This window comes from Corythoichthys intestinalis, chromosome 2 (genome assembly GCF_030265065.1).
Source record: "Corythoichthys intestinalis isolate RoL2023-P3 chromosome 2, ASM3026506v1, whole genome shotgun sequence".
In the NCBI taxonomy this organism is placed as follows: domain Eukaryota; kingdom Metazoa; phylum Chordata; class Actinopteri; order Syngnathiformes; family Syngnathidae; genus Corythoichthys; species Corythoichthys intestinalis.
The window spans coordinates 39603556-39630433 of record NC_080396.1 but is presented as its reverse complement, the minus strand read 5'-3'; the positions used below and the strand labels follow the sequence as shown (position 1 = coordinate 39630433).

At 38.3% G+C, this 26878-nt stretch overlaps 1 protein-coding gene across 1 annotated transcript in view; it reads left to right on the top strand.

Moving 5' to 3' along the window:
- LOC130907853 (LHFPL tetraspan subfamily member 4 protein-like) overlaps positions 1–26878 on the top strand; it is a 68266-nt gene that overhangs the window by 36463 nt on the left and 4925 nt on the right. The window contains exon 2 of the mRNA XM_057823343.1: positions 24638–24874. Within this exon, the coding sequence (XP_057679326.1) occupies positions 24638–24874 (237 nt within the window). The remainder of the gene's footprint in view (positions 1–24637; positions 24875–26878) is intronic.

Genomic DNA, 26878 nt, shown 5'->3' with positions numbered 1-26878 from the left:
CTCCACAACAGTATCTCGGACCTGCCTGGTGTGTTCCTTGGTTTTCATAATGCTCTCTGCACTTTAAACAGAACCCTGATACTATCACAGAGCAGGTGCATTTATACGGAGACTTGATTACACACAGGTGGATTCTATTTATCATCATCGGTCATTTAGGACAACATTGGATCATTCAGAGATCCTCACTGAACTTCTGGAGTGAGTTTGCTGCACTGAAAGTAAAGGGGCCGAATAATATTGCACGCCCCACTTTTCAGTTTTTTATTTGTTAAAAAAGTTTAAATTATCCAATAAATGTTGTTCCACTTCACGATTGTGTCCCACTTGTTGTTGATTCTTGACAAAAAAATTGAATTTCATATCTTTATGTTTGAAGCCTGAAATGTGGCGAAAGGTTGCAAGATTCAAGGGGGCCGAATACTTTTGCAAGGCACTGTACATGTAACACTACTATGATCAGTTTGATCCTTTTAGGAGTATACAAGCAATTTAAAATCAAAAAGAGGTTATGAGCTTACCTATCTGTCCGAAATGTTCCAACATATGACCAGTTACAGGAATGCAGTTAACGATACCCCCTGGCATAAGTCGATTGGACTGGTAGATTTACAGTAGTTGAAGTTGTCTGAATGCATTTTTTTCTTGGGTTGGTAGAGAGCAAGTCTTGACTCAAGAAATGTTTTGTACATTTCACCAAATGCACAAGTGAAACAGTAATTATAAAACTTGTAAATACATCAGAGTTTAGGAAAACCAAAGCTTCCATGCAAATATGCCATTTCAGGGCTGTCCTGGGAGTAGAGGAATAGAAGAGCATTGCATATGTAAGTAAGACAAAACATTGCCATATGGAGATTGTTGGACAAAATGTTGGACCTTTAGACACATTACATACAGTGACGAAAACAAGTATTTGAACACCCTGCGATTATGCAAGCTCTCCCACTTAGAAATGATGGGCGTGTTTGAATTTTCATGATAGGTGTTTGTCCACTGTGAGAGACAACCTAAAAAAAATCTAGAAATCACAGTCTATGATTTTTTTAAACAATTTATTTGTATTATACTGCTGCAAATAAATATTCAAACACCTATTAGCTAGAATTGTGCGCCTAAAAGACCTGTTAGTCACCTTTAACAAGTCCACCGCCACTCCACTTATTCTCCTAAATAGGAGGAGTGGAGGTAGACTTGAATGAGTCTGACTTTTTGACTTGTTTGAGGCGGTTACCTGTCCACACCATACACCCCAAAGAGCTGTCCAAAGAACTGTCCAAAGACAGAATTGTATACCTCTGCAAGGCTGGAAAGAGTTACAGAGCAATTGCCAAGAAGCTTGGCATTATAAGATCCACCGTTGGAGCAATTATTAGAAAATGCAAGAAAGCTAAACATGACTGTCAATCTCCCTCGGACTGGGGGTCCATGCAAGATCTCCCTCGTAAGGTCTCAAGAACCCTAAGAATGATGAGTAATCAGTCAAGAACTACACAGGACGAGCTGATCAATGACCTGAAAGGAGCTGAGACCACAATTTCCAAGGTTACAGTTGGTAAAACCCCTAGCAAAAAGTATGGAATTACCAGTCACAGACGAGCACTCACTCAGACATTTTACATGTAGAACAAACTCCGATAAAAAAAGCTTGAAAAAAAAGGAATTAGTTCAAAAGTGCAACTCTTTAGAATTCAGAAACACTACAAGAAATGAATAAAAAACATTGTGGTGGTCAGTAAATGTTAATTTTATAGAGCAAGTGCAGGGAAATATATATGGAATGGAATCGTGAGAAACAAACAAAGAAATAACAATGAAAACACATCTCTAGTATTTAGTAGCACCACTTCTGGCTTTTATGACAGCTTGCAGTCTCTGAGAAATGGACTTGATAAGTATTCTTCATCATTTGGTGCCAACTCTCTTTGATTACAGTTGCCAGATCATCCTTGCAGGTTCGAGCCTTGCTGTGGACCATTTTTTTCAATTTCCACCTCAGGTTTTCAATAGGGTTGACATCTGGGCTATTTGCCGGCCATGATATGATGATGATGAATCATTCTGCAAGGAATGCTTTAACAGTTTTAGCTCTGTGGCATGATGCATTGTCATCTTGGGAAATGACAAACATTTTCAGTTGAAGGGATAAGAAAGCTGTCTAAAATTTCAATATAAACTTGTGCATTTTTTGAAGATTTAACCACAGCCATCTCCCCAGTGCCTTTGCCTGACATGCAGCCCCATATCATCAAGGACTGAGGGAATTTTGATGTGTACATCTCACTGGAACAGCACCAAACCAAAGTTTCAGCATCATCACCTTGTCCATTGCAGATTCTTGACTCTTGACAAGGTGATGTTACTGGAACTTTTGTTTGGTACTGTTCCATTGAGATTTACAAAGATGACTGCCTGAAAAAAACATTAAAATTTCCTCAGTCTTTGATGATATGGGGCTGCATGTCAGGCAAAGGCACTGGGGAGATGGCTGTAGTTAAATCTTCAATAAATGCACAAGTTTACATTGAAATTTTAGACAGATTCAGATTCAGAATATTTATTGTCATTGTTACAAAAGCACAACGAAACTTTGTTCGAAGCATCCATACAGCTAAGTTGATAAAGTGCGAAACCCATATAATGAATACCCTTAAGTACACCTTTCCTCAATTAGAACATTGAAAATGGGTCGTCACTCGGTCTTCCAACATGACAATGGACCGAAGTAGACAGCCAGAATAACCAAGGAGTGGCTTCGTAAAAAGCATATCACTGTTCTGGAGGGGCCTAGCCAAGCTTTAGACCTAATCTCAATAGAAACTCTTTGGAGGAAGCTCCAACTCAGTGACAGTCAAGAAACCTGATTGTGAAAAGTTACAGGAAACGTTTGACCTCTGTAATTGTTAGGGATGGGAATTGATACGATTTTTACGATTCGGATTCCATTATCAATATTGCTTAACAATTCGATTCTTTATCGATTCTAATTTGGGGGAAAAGAAGAACAAGCCAGGAAATTAACACAATTAAAAAAAAAAAAAAAAAATCAAAACGCTCTCTATTTTGGTTCAGGGGAGTATATGGAGAATGTGGAGACGGGCCGTATCCGGCCCGCAGGCCGTAGTTTGGGGACCCCTGTGTTAAACGTTTATTATTTACCATGATACCATGATACTGAAATGCATGCCTTTTAGTTTTTATGCTCAAGTGGGGGCACCCTTGCACTTCCTCACGCGAAGAAGAACGCGCTCACGTGAAGAGCGTGGTTACACGTGAAGAAGAAGTGTCGCATCCAAGCAAGTGAGCGAGTTAGTGAGTGAGGGAAAAACTGCTATGAGCCTACGCTCTATGTTAATGTTTGTAAAATATCGACAGAGGCAACGTCTGTATGTATCATCTTTTGTGTTGTTGTTGTGTGTTTCCACTCGCGATCAGACACTTAAATCCAGTTGTGTAGTGGTTTGAATGATGTGCTAATGCTAGCGAACACATGGTAACCGTTTGTGGTATTAATGTATTAGCAGCTAATCATCGCTGATTTTCTTTGATGTGAACCTGTTTGTTATTGGGGACGAATTTGATTTGTTTCATTTCTACGTTTAGTTTCACTCTTCAAGAGATGGTTGAATAAAGTCAGAAAATTATACCAACGTCTTCTGCATCGTCATTTGGGAATTTAGCTAGATGTATAGCCAGGACTGAGCCTTAGCGTCTCGGTGAGGACAGTGCAGTCGTTTTCTTTCCCGATGCAGTTATCTCCACCTTGAAATGACTGCAAGTCGCTTTGTTGTAGTTTTTCCTCGTGAAGTGAAGACACACTTTTCGAGCGTTTGAACCTACGTGCTGTCATTGTTTTGTTTACGGCTGCAATGCTCATGCTAAACCATCATAACCTTTCATTTTCACCCTCTTTCCTGGTGAAGTGTATCCAAACTTTTGAGCAAGTGGTTCTTGGTGTCATGCTAGTTTGATGCGTCTGGACAACAAGACACGTCACGACGCAATACGCGTCTTTAGGAATCGTTAAAGGGATCGTTAAGGCTTTCTCATTGTGATGTCGAGGCCTCGAAACACTAGGAACCGGTTCGGAATTTGGAATCGGATTTCAATTCCCATCCCTAGTAATTGTAAGCAAGGGCCAAATATTGACATTGATTTTCTCAGGTGTTCAAATACTGTATTTGCAGCAGTATAATACAAATAAATTGTTTAAAAAATTGCACAGTGTGATTTCTGTATTTCTTTTCCCTCACAGTGGACAAGCACCTACCATCATTTCTAAGTGGGAGAGCTTACAAAATAGCAGGGTGTTGAAATACTTACTGGTATTTTCCCCACTGTAAATATTTTTGTTGGTTTATGAATTATGTATCTCAGGATTAAAACAATAACAACAAAACTGAATTGTCAACATAAGATCTTGTGTTTCCATGTATTAGAAATTGATGTCGCGCTGTTCTAAAATTAGTCATTCTGTGATTGATTTTGAATGAATAAAGACCATATCATAGCAGACAAAGTCAGAATACTAAGGAGATACGTAGAGAGCTGAGCTGCTCCCTAAAAAAATAATGGGCACACACACACTTAAATTTAGAACACTGTAAGTATTTTTAGATCCCTTATATAATCACATTGGGCTGTTTAACCAGAATTAGAATGCCATGTGGATCAGAAAGTCTGTCAAAATTGTTATATAAGAGGTCTAGAAATATCTTTGATGTGCTATAAATAGATAGTTGTGCAGCATATTTATCCAGTTGAATCACAACTCTGCCTTAGTATTTTTTTTCCCAAATCTCAAACGCTCTCATTAGCGGGTTTGTCTTTGAAGCTGTGTTCCAAACAGCTGACAGCTTGTGAAGATTGGAGGCGATGAAGAGAGATGGAAAAATACATAATGGTGTATTGTAGCAGGGAGCGTCCGGCTCGCCCTGTTTTTCCTTCCGCTTGCTGTTCGATCCCCCTGCTTGACAACTTTGATGTCTCTGGGCTCTGAGTTCAGAAAGCAGCGCCTTGAGAAATTGGAAAGAGAAGAAGCGGGGAAAACCCCACCAGCTTCAAAGGGCTTTTCTCTAGTTTTATTTTTAGCTTGCTGTTGCCCGCTTTTAAATACTTCAGTCGGAAGTCAAGAAATATGAAGGGAAGTGTAATTGTGTTTCTCATTTCTAGTTTGTCAGTGTACAGTATATGTATGACATTTGACCAACTCTACCCTACGGGTACTTTCTATAGGCCTCAGAGAGGGAAGTAGCATTAGTGCATGCATTGGAATTCCATCTGTTTAAATTTAGTTATTTACAAGTGATATACTTAAGCTTGACTAAATTTTGATTTATGTTACTGTGAATTAACTCTGGCTGCGATTGACAGCAATAGACGTCCATTCCGTTCAGGCTGTGAAAGGCTGGCAACGATCGTCCGTGGAGGTTGGCCCTAAATGTTGAGGATCAAATGTTCACCACGTGTGCTGCCATTAAAGTGTATGAGAAGATGGCCACTTATTGTTGCGAAAGGAGTCGACGGTTTTAACGCTCACAAGAGTGTAAAATAACCTCTTTTGAATTTACCAACCTGTACATGTCCATGAAATTGAGGAAATCTATTTGACACACCTACCTTCTGGGCACAAAGAGGTGCGCGTCTGGATGGGTGCTAGACCAAGAATGGAGCCCTTGAAATCCTTGTGCTGCTCTGAGATTTAATGAGTGTTCTTATGGGACCACCCAGATATTTTGTCATGTGTGATTGTTTATTTGATAAAGTCATTAAACAAATGGCTAAAGTTACTTTTTTTTGGTTTTGTTTTAATAGCATAATATTGCATATGCATCACTGACTCAGTTTCAGTCTGTTCACACATCATTCAAGGTATACAATAAATGGTGATAGACAAACAATTCATATAATAAGATGCGCGAAAAGGACACTCCAAATAAGCTATTTAAAGCTTTTAATAGGTGTTTTCCACAGTTTTCCACAAATATGATATACTGACTGGATATCTTTATCCTGATGAATAAGGACAGCATACACATACACACAATTAACTATGGACAATTTCAACATTCTATTTACATTGGATTTGATATGAGATATCTTAGTAATGTTATTCAAATAATCAGTATATTGAACATACAATGTTAGGAGATGAGTTTTGAGTTTTTTTTTTTTTTTCTTAAAAATGGAGATGGAATGTGACATTTTAAGTATTTCGTCAAGTTCATTCCAAATCTGTGGTCCTCTGCACACATTGCTAAAGCTTATACACTTTAGCCTTCTTTTTTTCCCAGTGATTTTTTTGTTTGTTTTTTGTAGTATATAGTATGTGTGCTGAGGAGTACAGATTGGGATGAGGTCACTTAATTTATGGTTTAGTTTATGGATGATCTGATATATTACGCAAACATTTTGAAAGTAGTTGTCTTCTTTAAGCCTTAGAAGGTGGTGGCAGTGTACATATTAGTGCTTTCAGTTCTCAGGCAAAACGTAACGTAACCCAAAATGTGGCGTTCTGAGGCGGAGTGATTGGCACAAATTAAAATGCATTAATGAAGTATATAAATGCTTTGGGAAAAAAAACATTTTTGTGAGTTTATTTGTTCTCATTTTTCAACATTTTTGGAAATTTAATTTCATGAATATTATTTAACAAATTACACCAAATGTTATATTTATTTACAGTATACATGTATATAGAAGTGTAAACTGTATAATATAAAGACATACTATATAAAATAAAAGACACGTGTTGTAGATTGTACCAAAAAAAAAAAAAAAAAACTAATTGGAAACTCCACGGACGACCTGTGTTTTTAACTTTTCATCTCAGAACTTTGAGCGGACACGCTTTTGGTTGACGTTGTTTGGGGGGGAATTATTGTTTAATTTATCCTTACAAATGTAAAGTTGCCCAACTTTTGTTTATAATAAGGCTTACATTTGAATTATGTAAGGTAAGCACACCGAACAACTAATGCAGGGTTCACTAAATCAAATCAAATGATTATGTCATCAGCAACCTCTCCAGAAGCCTGATAATGATCCTTATTATTTTGATTCAGGTGTGTTGGAGGAGGGGGACATGGAAAACACGACCGGAAAAGTGGCACCGAGGTCCGGATTTAGTGAACCCTGAACTAATGTGTTAATAAGTGTAAATTAAAAAAAAAAGATTTTTGCAGTTTAAAAAAATGAGAACAATGAAAAACAAAATGCGATTAATCGTGAGTTAACTATGGACTCCATGCGATTGATCTTTTAATAACTTGATGGCACTGGTATTGAAATTTGATAGAATATTGGGACAGAAATCAAGGAATTTCTTTTTCTTTAAAAAAACAAACAAACAGACAAACAAAAAAGAGTTAACTCCGAGTTTATTATGCAAATATGCTTAACTGTGATTAAAAATTCTTAAATAATTTTAAAAAATAAATAAATTTTGGCACAAACTAAAATCTTTGCTCCCAACATACTCGTCCAATTAAGATTGTTCTGGTTCTGAAGAACTCACACTTTAACCTTGAAGTGCATAGACATTCTTGTGTGTGTTTGTTTGTGTTTAGAGCAGCTGATGCACAAAGCTGGTTAATTTGGGAACAGAGAGTGGAGGTAAACAAAGAGAAGTGGTTCATAAATGAGCTGCTCTGAAGCTGATACGCTTTGTCCCTCCAGACTCTTCAACTACATCCTTCCACTCTTCCAAAAAAAAAAAAAAAAAACCTCTAAGGGACTGTGGAGAATTTTCATATCCCACACGTTCCTCAAAAAACCCTAAAACATGTTACCCGATGCTCATTACTCTGTAAATGATTTTTTTTTTTCATCGCCTGTCTATGTTTCTATCTTGCACGGAGGTCATAAAGAGAAACTAATAATGTGCTGATTTCCCAGGTTGATGGCTCATATTGGTCCTCTTTTCTCTCATTACTTACTGTAATACTGTCATTATATCCCTTCTCATTACATCCCCTCATTATGCCTGCAATGATTCTGAGTGGGGAGCAGTCAGACTTTGAGTGTATCCTTGCACAAGATGTGTGCTGACTAATCTTGTATTCTCCCTCATCTGTTGCCAAGAGTGCACCGCTCACCATTGACTTGTGATGGATGGAAAGGTAACGCAAGGGGTCTTCACAGGAAATTGATAATGTTACAAGAATCCACAACATACAGTAGCTAATGGACTTCATTTTTATACATTTGCATCCAAAACATTCAATTAAATGAAAGACAATAGGTAGTGAGTCACCGATGGTGTAGTTGTACATTTTCCTAACTTCTGTGCAGATCGTGTGGGATCAATTTCCACTTAGTGATAGTGTGAGTGCTTGTCCATCTCTGTATTGGCCCAGAAATGTTGACCAGTTTAAGGGTGTCAGCCCAAAGTCAGCTAGGATGGGCTTCAGCACCCTGCGATCCAGACCAGGATACACACTGTTAAAAACTGTTGGATGGGGAAAAAAAATGTAGTGAAACTACCAACATTGACCTATTGAAATGTAGGCAGTTATGTAACTTTGTTTTTTTGTTATTGTATTGCTACATACAGAGCTCCTATTCAAACTTTATGCCGGCAGTTCATTTTATTAGCAATTTGGGTTGACCACAAATGTTGAAACAAAGCATGTAGGACAGGCTGAATACATTATTAGGGGAGAAGGGGGGTGGAGAATCAAACAAATGGAATTTCTTGTGACCGAATTGCATGACCTGCTGAAGAATCAAAATAAAGTTCACCACCAAGAAACATCTAAAGTTGCAAAACACGCATACACAAAGATTTTTAAATATTAATGTGCATCACCTTGAATGCTCCCGAATACGCTTCAACAGGCAGCTGCAGGTATAACTAAGTTCAAATTCCCTACTCTGCTTGACTTTTTGTGCTCTATTTTCATACACTGTCTAAATGTAGCCAAGCGAAGGGGCGTTATACACCAGGTTCGGGGAATTTTGTGGAGAAGTGCAAGAATGCTTTAAAGAGAGTGGGATGTGTTGGTCATGGGCGTCAACACCACTGAAACCTTCATAGGAGTTAGCAGGCTATGTTACATTTCCTTGAAAATACCTTAAGGTGTTTTTTGTGCCACTCATTATTATTATTATTATTATCATAAGAAAACTTTTGCTTCCTCTGTTCTGTGTTCCTTTACATATAATCATCGGTTTAGCTGGTATCTTATAATGACTGGTCGTGTCAGCAGCGGTTATTGTTGCAGCCACTCAGTTTTAACAAGAGTTTTGCTTCAATTATTCGGTTGGACATTGAATCTTCCTAACATTGAGTGGCACATAAGAATCACCAGCTCGCTTGAATCTGACCCTCTCTTTTGTAAGTGGCGCTGGTGATGTTATCCGTAAAAAGACGTGGCCTTGCCTGAATGAGGATTGGGTGTGACGGCTGCCATGTATGTTCACCATCTCCCACTGAAGCCCACTGCTTTACTTAAAAAGCCTCAGGCTAAACGCTATTTAAATAGAGCTGGTAAGCGTGAGACCTGGTCCAATCCGCTCCCTTGGTGATGTTAGCTTTCATGAATGAACATAGGTACAAAGTACAGGTTCCCATATCGCTTGCACGCTTTGAATCTATATTGGACTCTCTTTAGGTTTCTACTTGTGTGCATATGCCCTTGTTTGTGGATGTAAATGAAAGCGACCTGTAGCAATTTTGTTGTACTCTAAATTGTTGATAGGTTTGAATATGAGGTAACACATTAAAAAAAAAGGGTCCCTTAATTAACATTAGTTAATGCATTTTTAGACAATAACTAATGTTTAAGTAATATTACAATAATTAATATAATTGCTTATCTAACATTTATCAATATATTAATTAACATGAGTTAATGCATTAACTAATGCATTAACTAATGCATTAGTTAATGCATAACCAGACAGTAACTAATGTTTTGGTAAAATTAAAAAATATATATACTGTAATTTCCCGAATATACGGCGCACCCGTGTATAATGCGCACCCCAAATTTACTTGTATAATCTAGGGAAAATTATTGTACCCGTTTATAACGCGCACCCTAACTTTAGCACCAATAAATAGAAGAATACAAGAAAACAGAACTCGTGTACAGTTACAGAAATGTCATTTTACTGACTGGTGAAACACAGCGCAAGCATAGCACATTGGTAGTTCAAAACATTACCATAAACTGACAATATTTACGGTAGTAATATGATTTGACAACTTCTCCAACTTACCATAATCTAGGAGAAAACAAAACAGATGTGACTTTTCTTTTAAAGGCTGCTGTATAACTTGCTCGTTTCATCATGATGAATAAATGTTTCTTCCATGGATTGATACGGTAAAATGAAAGTGAGAATGTAAGTCGGAAATCCGTGAGAGCACATCGCTGTCAACACGACAGTAACAATAGGAACTATTGTTATTTGGGTTTGAGTTTCCCGATGGACAGATATAGTTGACGGACACAGGAAGTCTGTGTGCTTACATTTGTTATGGTCAGAGTTGCGGAGCTGCAATAAACGTTGACTCAAATTAGTTCAAGAAACTAAATTCTGTGCTTTATGAAGAGTGAAAAAAGCTGAATTTAACACAGACGAAATCATTCGGCTGATTAGAGTGAAGTATTACCGAAACAAAATGGTGACGTCACGTACCGTAATGGTCGGCAACGGGTCGCCGCATACGTTTCTTCAACACAACGTGGCCGTGTCAATAAAAAAATCGGTTTATATATATACATGTAATATATATATATTTCTGTCTCCATCCATGTACCCGTTTATAATGCGCACCCTGATTTTACAAGTTGATTTTGGGGAAAAAAAGTGTGCATTATATTCGGGAAATTACGGTAGGTCTGTATAGAGGTGTGCGAAATTTCCGATTCTTCGATTATTCGCGATTCAGCCGTGGAAGATTCGAGAACAATTCACAAACATCCAAATTCCGATTATTGAAATATGACAAGTAAAGCGGAAGTAAAACACACTCAGCGCGCCGCGCGGTCTTCAGGACACAATGAGGAACGGAGCGAGAGTAGCTAAACATCATGCTTGTCATTACCCGGCCCCTCAGGTAATGCCAATACTCAACTCACGGCTCCAGCTCAACTCATGCCGCGAGATAAAAAAAAAACAACATACCTGACTGCTGCCGAAAGCTGCTACAAAGTACGCTCACAATACATAATGTTAAGGTAGATATCGTATTTATATAGGACTAGATGTAGAATATACTCGGTGGCTATAGCAGCACATGTAGAGAAAGCTAGATGCGGGCATTAGTAAACGGCCGCCATCTTAAAGCAGTAGACTTCCCTGCAAGGCTGTTGTAGCAAACCTTCCAAGCGAACCTAATTAACTTTTTGTCTAAAATACTCCTAAATCGGTAAAATATTGACTTGAATCTATCTTTAAAATAGTTTTAAAACTTTCACATATCGAAAGTAGACAAAAGGGAAATTATGGTATAACAGGAGCAATTTTAACAACTTTAACGGTTGATTGACAACATTAAATTAATTGAATGTAGTTTAAAGCTGCTGATACAGAATGGGGATTTGAGTATATTATTTATTGTTTTTAACTGTTTTTTTTTTTTTTTTTTTTTTTTTACAGTTTTTGTAACTAATGTACAAAACATTAGCAGCTAATAGCGCGGGGGGGGGGGGGTCATCAATAATCGATTTATAATCGAATCGTAGCCTCTGAATCGTAATCGAATCGTTAGGTGCCTAAAGATTCCCACCGCTAGGCCTATATAGGGTTAGGGTTTGTTAACTTAGCATTTATAATTTCTTAGTTAACCCTTGAGAGTCGAAGGACGCGCCGGCGTGTCCTCAGCGCACGTCGTCTTTGAAGCACCCTCGCGTTTTAATTACGTCACCCACATGCCGTTGGTTGGTCTCGTTTTAAAGTGCGGAAGTTGCGGTTTACTCTCGTTGTTATTTGAAGTCAATCGACCAACTAAAACGTGAGATATTGTCATTTAAGTTTTATAGTTTTATTGTCCTCTCAAAAAAACATTAAAACGCTGCATGGATCATTTGTTTATGTCTATATTTCCATCATTTCTTGTCCTTTTTCAAAACGGAAGCTCCATGAAAAAAACACAAATCAAACGAACCCTTTCGAGTCACAGTGGAAGCACAAAATGCGTTTTTTTTTTTTTATAAATATAACTGCCGTGCGAGGTTCCACCGAACGAGAGGCAGGAGTGTTCTGAAGCAGCGAGGGGGCGAGCGACTTTGTGTGACTTTGAGGATGAACGGAAAACTAAATTTAGCGCAAGCAATTGTGCTTTTTGATCAACTTGAGGAAGAGGGTGGTCCAAATTCGTCATCATCGTCTTCTTCGGAAGAGTCCTCGAGTGAAGATAGTGACGGATTTGAACACGTGGGTGACGCCATCGACGAGCAGAGGTAAGCCAACTCACTTTTTTTTTTTTTTTTTTTTTTTTTTAATGCTGTAAAAGTTTCTTTTGATATTGCAAGACAAAGTTAATTTTGATGCAATATAAGTGCGTGTTTGTGTATGTAATAATAAAATGTGCATATCAGATCAAAGTATAATTTGTGGTCTTCTTTCTATATGAAGATTAGGGATGTAGCACATATTCAGCTACGGTATTCTTTCTATTGTCATACATATAGATTTCCATTATTATTTATTGCTGTATATATTTTTATTTTATACTTTATTATTTTCATAAATACTGACTTTTGTTTCATGTACATTTATAGTGACAATGAAAGTAAAGTGAAATGAAAATGGAAGGGTGGAAAGAGGACCGACACCCCATGGAAGTGTGGGCTGTGATGTAGCCCTGTGTCTAATTCCAGGACGAAACTGCTTTTCGGAGTGGCATGCCTGAAAAAAATTTAACTTGTTTATTGTAAATATTTTTGAAAATACTATTTTCCCCAATGTTATATATATATTTTTTTCCCCACAATCAGTCTTCTCAATTTGTGTATATAAATGTGTGTTCAAGAAGCTTGATTGTGTGTACATAGTTTTCATCAGGTGATGGGCCGCAATACCTAAACTCATAAAGAGATGGCCTCTAAACACTTTTTGTGTTAGATGGTATATTTTTTCACTGTTCTTCACTGTTTGGTCTGCTGTATATAACCTGTTTTGACTAGAGCATGTATAAATGCAAAAAACGCCTATGGCTATACCTGTTGTTTATGTTGAATTGTCAAATAAAAGACTATTTATTCTAATTTTTTTTGGTTGAATGTTCATCCTAACATGTTGAATAAATATTACAAAGTTTCAAAACGGTTCGTTACGCATGTTTGGTTGTCAATTGGACATCAATATTAAAAATTTTGACAAAACGATTTTGGAATTTTTGGTCTTTTTGGGCCCAAAATTATGATTTATAATTGGTCAGTGAAGGAAACAACAGTTTGGACATGAAGTTCAAGGTGTCACAAAAAAAGGGACCAAACCAGGCCATCGTAAACAATTCTGTCTTTGAAATATAAAGGCAACTTCAAAGGCATGCAAAATCAGACAAAATAGGCCCAGACCTTAAAGGGTTAAAGACCAAATGTGAAGTAATTTCATAACATGCCAAATAGTAGAGCTGGGAATCTTTGGGCACCTAACGATTCGATTACGATTACGATTCAGAGGCTCCGATTCTATTATAAAACGATTATTGATACACCCCCCTTCTTTAAAAAATTTTTTTTTTTTTTTTAATGTTTTGTACATTAGTTCCAAAATTGTTCAAAAATCCTCTCAGGCGAAACCAAACTACTATTTCAGTATCAAGTTAACATATAACAGTAAACAGATATACAAAAATAACAGTAAATAAAATACTCCAGTCCCCATTCTGTATCAGCAGCTTTAAACTACATTCAATTAATTTAATGTTGTGAATCAACCGTTACAGGTGTTAAAATTGCTCCCGCTATTCCATAATTTCCCTTCTGTCTACTTTTGACATGTCACAGTTTTAAAATTGTTTTATCATTTAAAGATAGATTCAAGACAAGATTTCGCCGATTTAGGAGTATTATAGATAAAAAGTTCAATTCAATTCAATTCAATTTTATTTGTATAGCCCTCAATCACAACAGAAGTCTCAAAGGGCTTTACAGAGGCAATATGATACACAATTAGAAATGAAGCAACAAAGATGAATAGATGCAGTTCAAGTCCTGGGTATCCCCTATCCTTAAGACCCTCCATGCCGGCAAGGAAAAACTCCAAAAACTCCAGAGTCAATTGGGAGAAAAATGAGAAACCTTGGGGAGTACCACAGTCAGGAGAGATCCACTCCCAGGACGGATAGACAGGAACCCCAGAACGGCTAATGGGAATTAGCAAGCGAAATTATAGGCCGTAAAAATACAGTGGAGTAAAGGAGCAAGAAGAAGTCCCTCTAGTCAGATGAGACGGGGGTAGCAGCGAGGACGTCTATCCAGCCAGGGGTCCGGACAGTCAGGAGGCTGCAGCTGAAAAATAGCCCCTCCCCAGAGGGAAGGGGGGAAAGGGGGCACCGGGTGACTAGTGATGAAGAGACTAGACAACTAGATATTAACATTGGAAAATAGAAAAAAAGTAAGACAAGTGGTAGGTAGAGTAAGAAAAGGAGATAGAACTCAGCGGCTGTACTGCCCCCAGCATTATAGCTTCTAGTGCAGCTTAGACTAAACTGTGAGTCTACTCCGACTTCAACTAGCCTAACCATAAGCTTTGTCGAATAGGAACGTTTTTAATCTAATCTTAAATGTGCAGACTGTCTCGGCTTCTTTAATACTAGCTGGAAGCTGATTCCATAAAACAGGGGCTTGGTGGCTAAAGGCTCTAGCTCCGACAGTACTTTTATAAACCCTGGGAACTCCCAGTAGACCTGCATTCTGAGATCGGAGTGTTCTGTTGGGGCGGTATGGAACCAGAGCATCGGTGAGATAAGGTGGCCCCAACCCATTAATGGTCTTAAATGTAAGAAGGAGTATTTTAAATTTGATTCTAAACTCGACTGGAAGCCAGTGAAGTGCCTGGAGCACAGGGGTGAAGTGCTCTCTTCTATAATTTTTCTGCATCGCTTTTAGATAAAATATTTCTAATTTTGGCGATGTTGCGCAGGTGAAAGAAAGCCGTTCTACAGGTTTAACTGCATATTTAAAGGACTGCGGCACGTAGCCAGTAACTAATGAGGTATTTATTATATTTAAGATAGTGTCAATAGTTAGAGGCAGGGTCTCTTTAAAAAGTTTGGTTGGGATTGGGTCGAGGAGGCACGTTGATGGTTTGGAGGACATTATAATTGAAATTACATCAATTTGGTCTACAGTGGTAAAGTTATTTAATATTTTAGAGGGGTTTATAGGAGATTCCGAATTCTTTGTCTGCACTTTATCAGACCTAATAACAGGAAGTGATTCATTTATTTTATTTCTAATAGTTGCGATTTTGTTGTTAAAAAATTTTAGGAAGTCATCACAGCTAAGGGTGGTTGGGATATAAGGTTCTATTGAGCTGTGACTGTTTGTCAGCCTTGCTACAGTGCTGAACAGAAACCTAGGATTATTTTTGTTTTCCTCTATTAAGGATGAGTAATATCTGGTTTTAGCCGTACGCAAGGCCTGGTTATATGTCACTAAGCTGGGTTTCCAGGCAGAGAGGGTGTGCTCTGTGTTGGAACGGCGCCAAAGTCTTTCTAATTTACGTGTCGATTGTTTAAGAGAGCGTGTTTCAGCATTATACCAGGGAGAGGCTCGTCTCGGCTTGACAAACTTTAATTTGGAGGGAGCGATGACATCGAGGGTAGTACGAAGCGTAAACATAACACGATCAACAAACTCGTCATTAACAGCAAGGCCGGACATTATTCCTTTAATTAGATGACATGGAGGCAAATATAGGCTGAATTATCTGTTTATACTCTGAAACAGAGCGATCACCTAATGTCCTTTTCATCTGAGTTCTAGTCACTAGTGGCGGATTATCTTGAAGCACAAACTGAAAGGTAATTAGAAAATGATCAGACAGTACGGGGTTGTGGGGATGGACACTAAGATCACTAATCTCCGTACCGTAGGTTAAAATCAAGTCCAGGGTGTGCTTGTGACTATGAGTTGGTTTATTTACATTTTGAATGAAGCCAGTCCCATCTAGTAGGTCATTAAAGGCCTTACCAAGGGAGTCACCTTCATCGTCAACATGTATATTAAAATCCCCTACAATTATAATTCTATCCCAGCTTAGCAAAATACTAGATAAAAAGTCAGAGAAATCTAACAAAAACTGTGAGTAGGGACCAGGGGGACGGTAAACCACTATGAAAAGAACTGGTTTTTGGTTCTTCCAGTTAGCGTCTATAATTGATAGTGCTAGACTTTCAAAGGAGTTATAAATGTAATTAGCTTTACTTTTTGGGCTCATACCTGAACAAGAGTGTGATATTACTGCCACCCCCCCTCCACGGCCCGTGCTTCTAGCTGTGTGAAAATTCACGTGACTTGGGGGTGTGGATTCATTAAGTCTAACAAAGTCATCCTGCTGAAGCCAAGTTTCAGTCAGGGCCAAAATATGAATATTATAATCCCCAATTAAGTCATTAACTAACAGAGATTTGGGCGAGATTGACCTGATGTTTAATAATCCGCATTTTATATATTTATTAAGAGCTATTTTATTTTCACTGCTATCAGGGGCTATATGTATTAAATTCTTTGGTCTCGTTCCTATAGTACTCTGTTTTCCCCTGTTCACTATACGAGGCACGGACACAGTATCTTCTGTCCTGAATTTTGGATTTGTGACAGCTCGGAAAGAGGCGAGTGGTCACTACTAACAGAGTTGTGTTTTACACTACAACACTGCGCCCGGGCCCCCACTCTGAAGTGTCACTTTGGGAGACTTAGTTTGGCGGCCAAATTTCGAGTTAAGAGAGCAGCACCGTCCCAAGTCGGATGAATGCCGTCTCGGCGCATGAGCCCGGACTTGCCCCAAAACGCGTGCCAGTTATCAACAAAGACTATATCGTTTTCTGGGCACCATCTAGACAACCAGCGGTTAAATGATGAGAATCTAGAGTACATCTCATCATTGACCAAATTAGGCAGAGGACCAGAGAAAACTACGGTGTCCGCCATCGACTTAGCAAGTTTACACACCGAGGCTACGTTTAATTTAAGCACCTCAGACTGTCTCCGCCGGGCGTCGTTACCGCCTGCGTGAATCACGATACGGCGGAACCTCTTCCTACTCTGCTTTAAGAGCCTGAGGTTTCCTTCGATGTCACCGACTCTGGCCCCTGGGTAACACCTGACAGACACTGCCGAGTGCTTCACGTCTCTAACTATGGAGCTTCCAATTACGAGAGTGTCTGGTTCAGCCGGTGTGTCGCTGAGGGGGGCAAACCTATTGCTGACGTGAAGCTGCTGGTGCACTAAGGTTGTGCGTTTACCACTGCGCTTCCCCTGTACAGTCACAAATCCGTCCTTAATTTCCCCCGGCTGCACGGGGCTCGCTGGGGGGCTAACTGCGCTAGCAATCCTACTACTGCAAGCACGACCTGCGGGCCCTGCCACTACCTGGCTATAGCTAGGACTAGCTTTCGTCTCTAGAGTTCAGAGCCGTGCTTCTAGCTCAGAAACCCTGGTCTCCAACCCTTAAACTAAGCTACACTTCCTACAGCTACTACTGTCCTCGACGAAGGAGCCAGGGTGCTCGCTATACATACAGCACACTGAGCAGAAAAAGAAGGCAGAGGGCTAGCCATAGCTCGGATAAGCTAGGCTAGCAAGATAGAGCAAAAGAGGAGAGTAGAGTAGTTTTAACCCACGACCTGTTAAATCGTGGGATAAAACAAATTAAGGAGCACTAGGAGAGCCGAACCAGCCTAGGATCGATTCTCCGATGTGTCCGTGGGATAAAACAAATTGAGGAGCACTAGGAGATTAGCGACTAGTAGCAGCGCTAACAAACAAACGATAAACTCACCGGATGTGACGTCACCAGCCAGTCAAGACGATCCCAAGTCAAGACGAAGTTAATTAGGTTCGCTACAAAAGAGCCTTCTAGAGAAGTCTACTGCTTTAAGATGGCGGCTGTTTACTAACGCCGGCAAGTCTGTTATTTCGCATCTCTGTTCAATAATACATGTTCTAACACCGCCGTCGTCTGTCATTTTGCATCTAGTTTTACATATATATGATATCTACTGTAGCCGTATGTTTGTAGCAACTAGCAACTGGGTGTTGTTTGTAGCGGCTGTCGGCCGCATTCAGGTATGATTGTTTTTTTTTTATCTAGCAGCATGAGTTGAACATGATATTTATTCTTGGTCCGTTCCTCATTGCGTCCCAAAGACCGCGCCTACAGTGTTTTACTTCCGCTTTACCTGGTATAATTCAATAATCGGGATTTGGATGTTTATGAATCGTTCTCGAATCTTCCACGGCTGAATAGCGAATAATCTAAGAATCGTAAATTTTGCACGCCTCTACCAAATAGGGTCACAATTAAAGTAATTAAACATTGGCCAACAAATAAAGCATGAAAAAATAATTTACATGTTGTATATTTGACAAAATAATCGCGTTTCCGAAGTTCGAGCCAGAAAGGGGACGAACCCGGAAGTGATACGTCACACCGAGAACAGCGATGGCAGCACTCCATACGGCCACCATACAAAGCCCTTCAAACAATGATTCAAACAGCGATATAAGCGATAGATCGAGCGCAAGGGTGGAGATCCAAGTTTTTGAAGAGTTGGAGGAAGAAGAGGAGGTTGGAATTTTATGTTGGACCTAACATTTATTAGCCAGACGCTAATCAGGATGCAAACAATGTGCCTAGACTACCTGACATGGAATGGAGACAATACCCATCGAGATTACAAGATTGGTAAGATATAGGCTGTTATTATTTTCATGATTTGAAGATGCAGGGATTTGCACATAATTTTATGTTTTTGTCTATCTGATGACATTGTTTAAAAAAAAAATTATCAGACTTCATGTTCATTTTGGCAGATCCGGCAGCTCTCGTGCATATAAAATAATAATATAAAAATGTTGGGGGGAAAGAAGATGAGTCGTTGATGGCTTTCTCCACTTTATTGTGGCAACTATAAGAAAACAAAATAATTGCGGACTGCCGCCACATTCGACCGCAAAGTTTTGCTTCTCGCTCATCTCCTCCTCGCCCCAACTACTCACAGCTCTCCAGTCCCAGCGTCTCTTAAACAGATCGTGCATAGTGTCTTTTTATGAGCTTTTTGTTGACAAAGGTATCGAACACACGACGTGCTGACAACTTTGTTTCTTTATTAACACATGGAGCTAACAGTACGAACACAGCTTAGGGCTCTCTATTTGTTATTTAACTGTTGCCACAATAAAGTGAAGGAAGCCATCATTCACTCCTCTCCTTTCTATTTCCCTATTCCGGCTATTACAATATGTTCCGGGACCTGTCCACGTGCTGTCATCCCTGCGCTGTCATATGTACTTTGCGTTCCGGCACCTTATGATTTACAAATTAAGCATTGTTCCACAACAGTTGGCAGCTCTGCTTTGACCAAGTCATCAGTCATCTATCCAAAAATCACACTTACTTTTTTGCAAATCCTTGATCATAAGCAGACCGGTTGAGGAAGCAGGCATCTTGGAAGTCTTTGTAGCAGAGAACACGACTCGATGATGGCGTGAAATTCATTCGCTTAGTGCGAACAAAAGATGTCCATTTACGTGCCCTGCTATCCTTCAGCCACTCATACAACTTTTCTTTAGATTGAGAACAATACATCGCCACACACCGCCGTGGCATCTTACCGAGAAGCAATGCAACAATACTGTGTGTATGGCGGACTTCCCTCGCAGTTCTCGGTGTGACGTAATTTCCGAAGATTTCCGAAGATTGTCGAAGAAAAGCATTTTCGTTGTCAATGGTTAAACAAAGAATCTGGAAAGGTTGCGTTAAAAAAAATAACGAAAATATGCTTATAATTGCTAAGCCATTGATATTATTCAAAAACATGGTTGGCCAACCTTACTTCACATTTGGGACACATGTGCTACACTTTACAATAAGGGTCCAAAAAGCATTCAGTAATGGTTAATTAAGGTTAAGTAATACTTATGAGGTAACCCCTTAACCTTCAGTTAAGGGACACATGTGCTAGTAGAAACCACATTGGTTAAAAGGTCTGTGTTTGATCGGTATGAACAAAAACCAGGACCCACAGCGGCCCTCGAGGAACGGTTTGGAGACCCCTGTGCTACACTTTACCATAAGGGTCCAAAAACATTCAGTAATGGTTAATTAAGATTAAGTAATACTTATGAGTTACCCCCTTAACCTTTATTAACCATTACTGAATGCTTTTTGGACCCTTATGGTAAAGTGTAGCACATGTTTCCCTTAATTAAGAAATTATAAATACTTAAGTTAACAAACTGTAACCCTAAACCCTAACTCTAACCCTATATAGGCCTATATTTTTTTTTAATTTTACCTAGCTATTAGTTACTGTCTGGTTATGCATTAACTAATGCATTAACTCATGTTAATATATTAATAAATGTTAGATAAGCAATTATATTAATTATTGTAATGTTGCTTAAACATTAGTTATTGTCTGAAAATGCATTAGCTAATGCATTAAATCATGTTAATTAATATATTAATAAATGTTGGATAAGGGATTAAATGAATTATTGTCATGTTACTTAAACATGAGTTTGCATTAAAAATGCATTAACTAATGTTAGTTAAGGGACCTTTATTGTAAAGTGTTACCGAATATGAGCGCAAATGGTCATTTATAGACTATGTGTCAATGGCGACCATTCGATAGTGTGCCTCGACTCTAACCCAAAGTCACCTGGGATTAACTCCAATGACCCTGATGAAGATAAGCCATAGAAAACATGCTGGTTACCTTGTTTAGAGCCACTCATTATATCAAAAGAAGGTTTTCCTTCCTTATAGAGTTGTTTAATAAAGACCACTCTGCCTAGAGATTGTGATTGTTGGCAACATATTGCACAAACTGTATCACAAGGTTCTGTGCAATTGATTCATTCATCAGTAAAAGAAAGAACATCTTTCACGTTTCATTTTGTGTGCAAATTTGCACGTTGTCCACTCATCCTGAACATATCTTCCTGAAATTAGGAAACTAGGTTCAGTGGAACTGAATGTTCATTTTTAACCTCTGATTAATCAAGTAATGGATTAAGGGCTGTGGACTGCTGTGGTCCATAGCCACAGCAAACACAGGGACAGCAAAAGATAGTTGACAGGGCTATTGTTGTATTTGTCTGTCCTCCATATTCACATTCTAATGCATGAATATTGCACCTCAGCAGCATTTAAGCTCACTAACACAGAAATGTTGTGAACGTTAGAGGCAAAGTGTTCTAGCCACACACTGAGCAGTAGTGAGTGAGGTATCACTCTGAAGCACTGCGGCTAAGACGTAGAAGGGTATCAAGGCCAAGTTAACCTGAATAAGTCAGATGTGTTTTCCTGTTTTTGCCTCTGAGTACATCCACTCATCCATATTCTATACCATTTATCCTGCTCAGAATCACGCTGGCTGAACAAAGATCAGAGACAGTAACCAGTTCACTGCCAATGACCCTTTTCTGGCAGTACCAATTTTTGAGCAGTCATCAACATGCTGTAATGTCTTTGCATTTACATTAATGTTGCCCTCAGACATTGGTAAATCTTAAAATGCCAACTAACCCTCACGCATACGAGGTCGTAACATAAAATCACAAAGTGAAATCTCTTGTGAATATTACAAAAAGGGTGTATTGTCAAGTTACATTTCCTTTTTGAAAAATAAAGCTAACACCAAAATGACTGTGATATATTATGTGTGCCATTACATGGTTCAAGTACTCACACGCTGTACTTCAGTAGCAAAACTGAGAGGCTGACTTAAAGAGGGGAAAAAGAAAGAAAGAACAGCAAGTCTTGGAGGCATTGAATTAGCAGGTTTCAGGCAGACTACAACCTCTATTATTTTTCTATTCTTCAAGAATGACCTCTTTTAGAGTCTTGATGTTGGATGGTGAGTAACGCTCCACTTGTCTCTTCAGAATTCCCCACAGGTGCTAAATCGGGTTCAGATCAGGAGACATACTTGGCCACTGAATCACTCTGACCCTGCTCTTCTTATGAAGTGCTACCGTGGCCTTGGCTGTGTGCTTGGGGTCATTGTCATGTTGGACCAAAGAGTGATGGTAGCATCTGCTCTTTTAAAATACAACAATACATCTCAGTATTCATGATTCCATCGATTAAGTGAAGCTCACCAACAACATCATCAGTACTCATGTAAAGACAATGCCACAAACATGTTTTACTATAGGCCCAACCCGCTTTTCTGTGTACTCCTCACCTATGTGGCACCAGACAGTCGGCTCCAAAATGATTGATCTTGGCCTCCCTACATGGATGACACCCATGCATACCACTTAACTGCGATGTGTGGCATATTGTGTGTTGGGAAATCACTTTGGCTACTAAATTCTTGAGCCAACTGCAAAGAACTTGCATAGCGACCTTTTTCTACCTTTAGAATCAGGTGACACTCCTGTCAAGGTGTAAACTTCCGTGGAAGGCCAACAGAAATGACTTTTGCTCCAGTGTTTTGACTAACAATAAAAACTTTACTGATCTTCTTAGAGCCCTTGCCCTTTCAGTGTAAAGAAATTGTTTTCTTCCTGAGATCTTCAGACATTTATCGACCATGTGGTGCCATTGCTCACAGTGCGAAATGTTAAGTGGTTTCGTCATTAGTCATTACCACTTTTATAGTGACCATGTCTGTCAGTCAACTTTTTAATGAGTAATTAGAATCATTTGTGGTTGAAATATTGATAGGTAGAATTTTGTCTGCTTTTGCCCATATGCTTTCATGGGGTAGAGTCATTTCTGCCCCATGATTTTTCACAGATTTTTAAAATCAATTTCTTTTAAATCAATTTCTTGTATGAAATAACAAATCTTGCTGTAAATCAATGGGACATCTTTGCAGGCATTTTCTGCAGTGCAGTTTTCTGTTCAAAATGTCTCTGAAAGGAAAACAAAGCTTTTCTGATATCAGTTAGGGTGGACTCAATTACACTCATTCACTCATTCATTATTGACACTATACACTAACACACACACGCACACCCACGCAACCAAACACACCACATATACTATATCGCGAAAAAAACACAGACAAGGCTGAAGAAGCAGTTTCTGCTCTTGTACCCCTCTTTAAAATAAACTGCTGTATTTTAAGCCAAAAGAACTGTTGTGTTTGATAGAACAATATGTCTATATGGTGCCATAGCAGATTCATGGTGCATTTAGCCCCCGAACTATTTTTAATTTGTCCGTTTTACCCTGGAAACCCCTGTTTACACACATCACACAACCGCTTTTGTTTCAACCTAGCCATAAAAAGTAGGTAAGTACAGTAATCATATTTATTATTTGAAATGTCTGTCATTTTTAGCTTAGAATCATTAATTGGTGACTAATAATTAGTTTAAAAACAAAAAAACAACAACTTAAAAAAATTATTCACTTGCATATTTTAAACTTTTATACAAATTACGTCACAATGAAAAAATTAGTGTCTGTAAATAAGTCACGAATATCTACCTCATAACTATCGCTTAATTGTATTTTTTTTCGTTACTGTCGCATTTTCCCCAATATTTTAAATGATAATCGATCCAAACAAATGTAAAAAAATAAAAATAAAAAACATTTAAAAGGGTAAATATATGGAAATGAAAATCTTGACCACTCCTTGATGTCTGAGATTATTGCATCGCAACCCTTGTTATATTACCATGTTTCACCCATAAAATCCCCCCAAAAATCCAGCTGTGTCTTGACACTTGGTGATACATTCTTAATAGAGTTTTTGGATCGAAAATTGGTAAGTATGCGGTAATATCTCATTAAAATAATGGCGTCTTTAATTATGCTCTTGCGTGCTCTCACCCCCTCTTAGGGTTTTGCTGTTTAATTTTTTTTTTTTTTTTTTTTTTTTTCAAATGCCCTCCTGTTCAAAATTTTTCTTCCCCCAGAAAATTGAGATTTTATGTGAACTTTCCAATGATGTATACATATGCATATAGGACAATTTTGAAATTTGGCCAAATTGGAGGTCTCAGAAGGAAACTTCAAGTCACCTGAGTGTTTTCCGCCACATATATATATAAACATATATTCATACTTCATTTTTTTTTTTTTTTTTAATTACATCCTCCTGAACAAATGCACTCTTGAAATCTGCTGTTGAGATTCCTCATTGACCGCTGCAACATCTCAGCTGGGATACTGTGAATTCACTATGGTTACTAAAATTGCGTAGTATTTACTTGCTCAACATCACCATCTTGCAGTGCTGCCACTTGCTCATGTCTCCACATTAAAAAATTTCAGTTTATTTAACAGTGGTCCATTGCAAATTTAAAAAATGCATGCGTTTCAATTACTGTAAATAAATATTTTTCGTCCATCATTTTTGTATTTTTATTGGGGTGCTAAAAAGTTCCCAATTTTTGGGGGTCAATAACAACTGTGTATATATATTTTATTTTATTTATTTTTTTTGCGTGTATTTCACTATCTTCTTACTCGTCTCATACAGGAGTTTGCTTGGTGCTGGGCTGCATGATCTTCCCCGATGGATGGGATGCTGAGGTCATCCGGGACATGTGCGGGGAACATACAGGAAAGTACTCCCTGGGCGACTGCTCTGTACGCTGGGCCTACATGTTGGCCATCATGGGCATCCTTAATGCCCTGGTCCTGTCTTTAATGGCCTTCGTCCTGGGCAACCGGCAGAATGATTTCTACCTGGATGACCTGCAGACTGACAACAAAGGTTAAGACAAAGTTGTATTTTTTTTTTTCATTTAGAGACTGTAGAATATATTCTCACCCTTAAAGTTATTTTTATCTTTTAATCACATCCACTAAACAACACTTGCTTGCACTTAAATTTGGGAAGAATTATTCCCTCACACATTTCCGGTGAACTGGAATGTGTGACACATGTGGCCAAGAAGGACAAATGATGTTAAAGTATAGGGCAAATCCAGATAAAAATGTTAAATAACAGCTCAGCATTTATATATTGTACAACAACCTACAAAACAACAACAAAAAAACAATAATGTGTGTGGGAAAATGTTTGAGAGACGAAAACGAAATCATGCTTTTTCCACTGTTTCATTTTTTGAAATCTAGATGAGACATTTTGTGATTAAACTAAAACAGAATGAAACAAATGCACTACTAGTAATTGTTGGTTTTATTGTAGGCATGCTGGAAGTTTCAGCATTTTAAATTTCTCTGTTGTCATATATTTTACTCTACAGCTCAGTAAAAGACATTGTGATTGTGATTATCTGTGGACTGATGTGATATTTGGTTGAAAGTATGCACAGTGATATCTTTAAAAATATTTCATAATTGTGATGCTCGATGAGATCTGCTCTTCAACAAACCGTGACAGTGACCACCATAAAAGTTTTAATTCAGAACACCTCGTAAGTAAGTGGAATGAAATACAGAGCAACAACTGTCATGTCATATCATGAAATTAGATATGGGTTTACTTCATAAATGCACCTCACAATTCTCTTTTTAAAGACTTGTAGAAAATATGTTTAATTGTAAACAGGTGTTTAAAAGAAAATAAATAAATAAATTAATTAATTAAAAATTAAGTAAACCATATCTCCGGAAACCCTCGTATAGAGGACGGCCTTCCTTTTGGAATTGGTTCCACACAAATTTAAAAATTTAGTGTCAACCTCTTGAAGTAACACATACATGATAAATAACGAGAAGTCAAACATTCAGATGACTTTTTATACTGTACATTAATAATAATAATAGTAGTAAAAATAATAATAATATGTATAATAGTACATATTGTATTATTTTGAGATTTTTGTGCAAATTAGCTGTTACTAGAGTGAAGCTCTTTGTTGGGATACACTGTATTTTGGACTAGTCACAAACTATAGGATCTTAGGGGCATTGCACTCTTGAGGTTCCACTGCATTTTAATGTTATTGTCGTGTCATGTGTGATGGGAGTTATCATAGCAATGTTTTAACCCTAAAATTTAATTTAAACCAGATGCAGATGAAAGAAATATAGACTGGTACAGAATTTCCTTCGGGTTCTCAATTTTGAAAAAAATGACCGCTCTTTTTCCATTTTAGTTTAAGTGCTGCTTTCAAACGCTAGAGAAGCTCCCCTGGTAAAACAGTTTGCACAAAGTTGCATCAGGATGCTTAAAATCTTCTGGTTAGGCTATGTGAAAGCAGACTATCGGAGGAAAGGAATGAAAGTAGAGGGGTTAATCATCTGTACAAGAGACAAACAGAGACCATGACATAGTGACAATAATATAGCAACAGTGTAAGATATAGCAAAAGATAGGGAGCAAGATGGAGTAAAGTAGGAAGGAGGACAGAGATGAGACTGAGATAAAGAGGGAGAATTGTGACATAAGATGTCTCACTTCTCCAATGGATCTCTGATGGTTGCCATGGTAACAAGAGATATTCCAGTGCGTGGGCGTGTCTTTTTTATTTTATCTGATTAACCCCACTGACAGTCTTTTGTTTAGTTATTTGAATGACTCTATTGCTTCATCAGCTGTGCGGACTTCCTTTTCCTCCTCTCCTGTTTTTATAGTCATTGACATTGAAACTGACTTAGCCGGAGTCAAATGTGGGGAAAATATAACTTGATTCATAGAGAAAAAATAGCACTGAAAGGGAAGCATTTGGTCAGGAAACAAACAAGAAATACAGAAACCCACACATGCAGCCAACAAATGTCTTCATTTGGCCATAAACAATGGCAAAAC